This window comes from Papaver somniferum, chromosome 5 (assembly GCF_003573695.1).
Source record: "Papaver somniferum cultivar HN1 chromosome 5, ASM357369v1, whole genome shotgun sequence".
NCBI classification, from domain to species: domain Eukaryota; kingdom Viridiplantae; phylum Streptophyta; class Magnoliopsida; order Ranunculales; family Papaveraceae; genus Papaver; species Papaver somniferum.
Genome location: NC_039362.1, coordinates 4872366 through 4874222, shown reverse-complemented (window position 1 = coordinate 4874222; position 1857 = coordinate 4872366). Strand labels below are relative to the sequence as shown.

The 1857-nt window shown below is 36.6% G+C and overlaps 1 protein-coding gene across 1 annotated transcript; it reads right to left on the bottom strand.

Moving 5' to 3' along the window:
- Window positions 1–541: 541 nt before the first annotated feature.
- On the bottom strand, window positions 542–1207 carry LOC113278676. Its single transcript, XM_026527448.1, has one exon. It carries the CDS (start codon window positions 1205–1207, stop codon window positions 542–544), a length of 666 nt encoding a protein of 221 aa, XP_026383233.1.
- Between the last annotated feature and the right edge of the window lie 650 nt (window positions 1208–1857).

Here is a 1857-nt window from a genome sequence, read left to right as displayed (position 1 = left end):
CACAATTGTCATGGTTATCAAAAATATAACTTTGTAAAGACGAAGACAAGATCTGATGCTCCTAATTGGAAAATGACTAACTTACAAAAGAATAGTCAATCCAATTCTCCTCCGAGAAATCGTGAAGAGAATAAAAGAAAGAAAGTTCTGGATGCTCCTAAACGCACTCAGAAGTGGGTACCAAAGAATGTCAATGGTGCATTGAGTGTCAAAAGGAATGATCTCCCAGAAAATTCTATGACTATGGAAAAGGAAAAATCCATTGGAAGTTAAAAAATTCCTGGAATAAACAATGTAGATCTGAAGGGTTCTAAAATTGATCCCTTTTATGATAATCCAAAGGTTAAACGCAAGAATATGAGAAGAAGAAACAAACTAAGCCAAAAACTATATATGGTGAAAAATCTATAGATGCGGAAAAGTTTAATACAACATTATCCACCTGAAAATTGGGTTCATTTTTTTTCATTTATTATTTTCTTATAATTTCCTTTTTTTCCTTCGTTTTTTTTTTTGACAACAAAACAAGACGTTTTAGTGATTATGACAAGCTACTACATGCATAATCAGCTTCAAGAGTTGTTCTGAAATCCGATGGACAAACAAACCACAACACTCTGGCTAAATTATTTTTCCTTACATATTTAGTCATTTCATCAGCAACTTTATTACAAGATCTATTTGCATGCAGACAGGACCAATAAGGATTTTGAACTAACAAACTTACAAACCTATTAATTATACATGCATCCTTCCAGGGAGGATATAGCTTTTGGGATTTAAGAAGATTCACTACATGCATGTTATCATTTTCAAACATAACCTTCTTGTATTGACATCTATGTGCCCATTGCATAGCGTGTAAGAATCCCCATGCTTCTGCTTGAGTTATATTTCTGGCATGCTGGAGGAGTCCCATGGCTTCCATGAATCGCCCTGCAGGATCTCTAATTAGAATGACAATTCCCGCAATTGTACAGTTAGGCAACATAGAAGCATCAATATTAATTTTAAAGTAACCCTCTGGTGGCGGTTGCCAACGAGGAAATATAGTAGCCCGTCTCTGCGAATCAGCATTAGTGGTAACAAGTTTAAATTCAAGATGTTGCCACTGAAAATATTGTTCTATATGCCTGGTTATGCTAAGTGCATTTGGGTTAGTATGTTGGAAGACACTATCACATCTATGTTTCCATAAAGCCCACATGATGTATGTAATGCAATATATGGTTTCATGGTGCCCGAACTGTATGCAACTTGTTTTATCTGCCCATTTACGAATCCAGTTTTGAATCGTGTTGTACCCACTGGTGATGTTCAGCAAGTGTGGCGAAAAGCACCCCAAACTGCGCGAGCAACCAAGCATTGCAGAAATAAATAAGTTGTGGTTTCTGGAGCTTGATGGCACAATGGAAAAAGTTGATCTTGCTGAGAGCGAAATTTGAAAATTCTCGTTCTAAACGGAATGATGTTATGAAGCAACTTCCAAAGAAAATATACCAGTTTATATGGAATCTTTAATTTCCATAGTTGCAGCCAAACTTTGGATGACATTTGCAGATGTTGTGGTTGATTTTGCTGGGTCTCCTTAACCAAATGGTTGTAAACCGATTTGGTGGTGAAGTGTTCAGTGGAGGTTAAAGGCCAGAAAAGTTTGTCTTTTCTCGTCATATCCAGTGGGATAGTGAGAGTTTTTTGTACCTGGTATGGAGTAAACAATTGCTGGAGAAGCTCCACTTTCCAAGATCAGTTATCTTCATCTATAAGCTCGGAAACATATTGGTAATCACTTAAATTTAGATCTTCTGGATGTAATAATGGGCCGTCTGAATTAGGAATCCAATGGTGTCTCCAGAT

Excerpts from the sequence above, each read along its gene's own strand:
- LOC113278676 (XM_026527448.1), bottom strand. The coding sequence starts at position 1,207 with ATGTGGGCTTTATGGAAACATAGATGTGATAGTGTCTTCCAACATACT.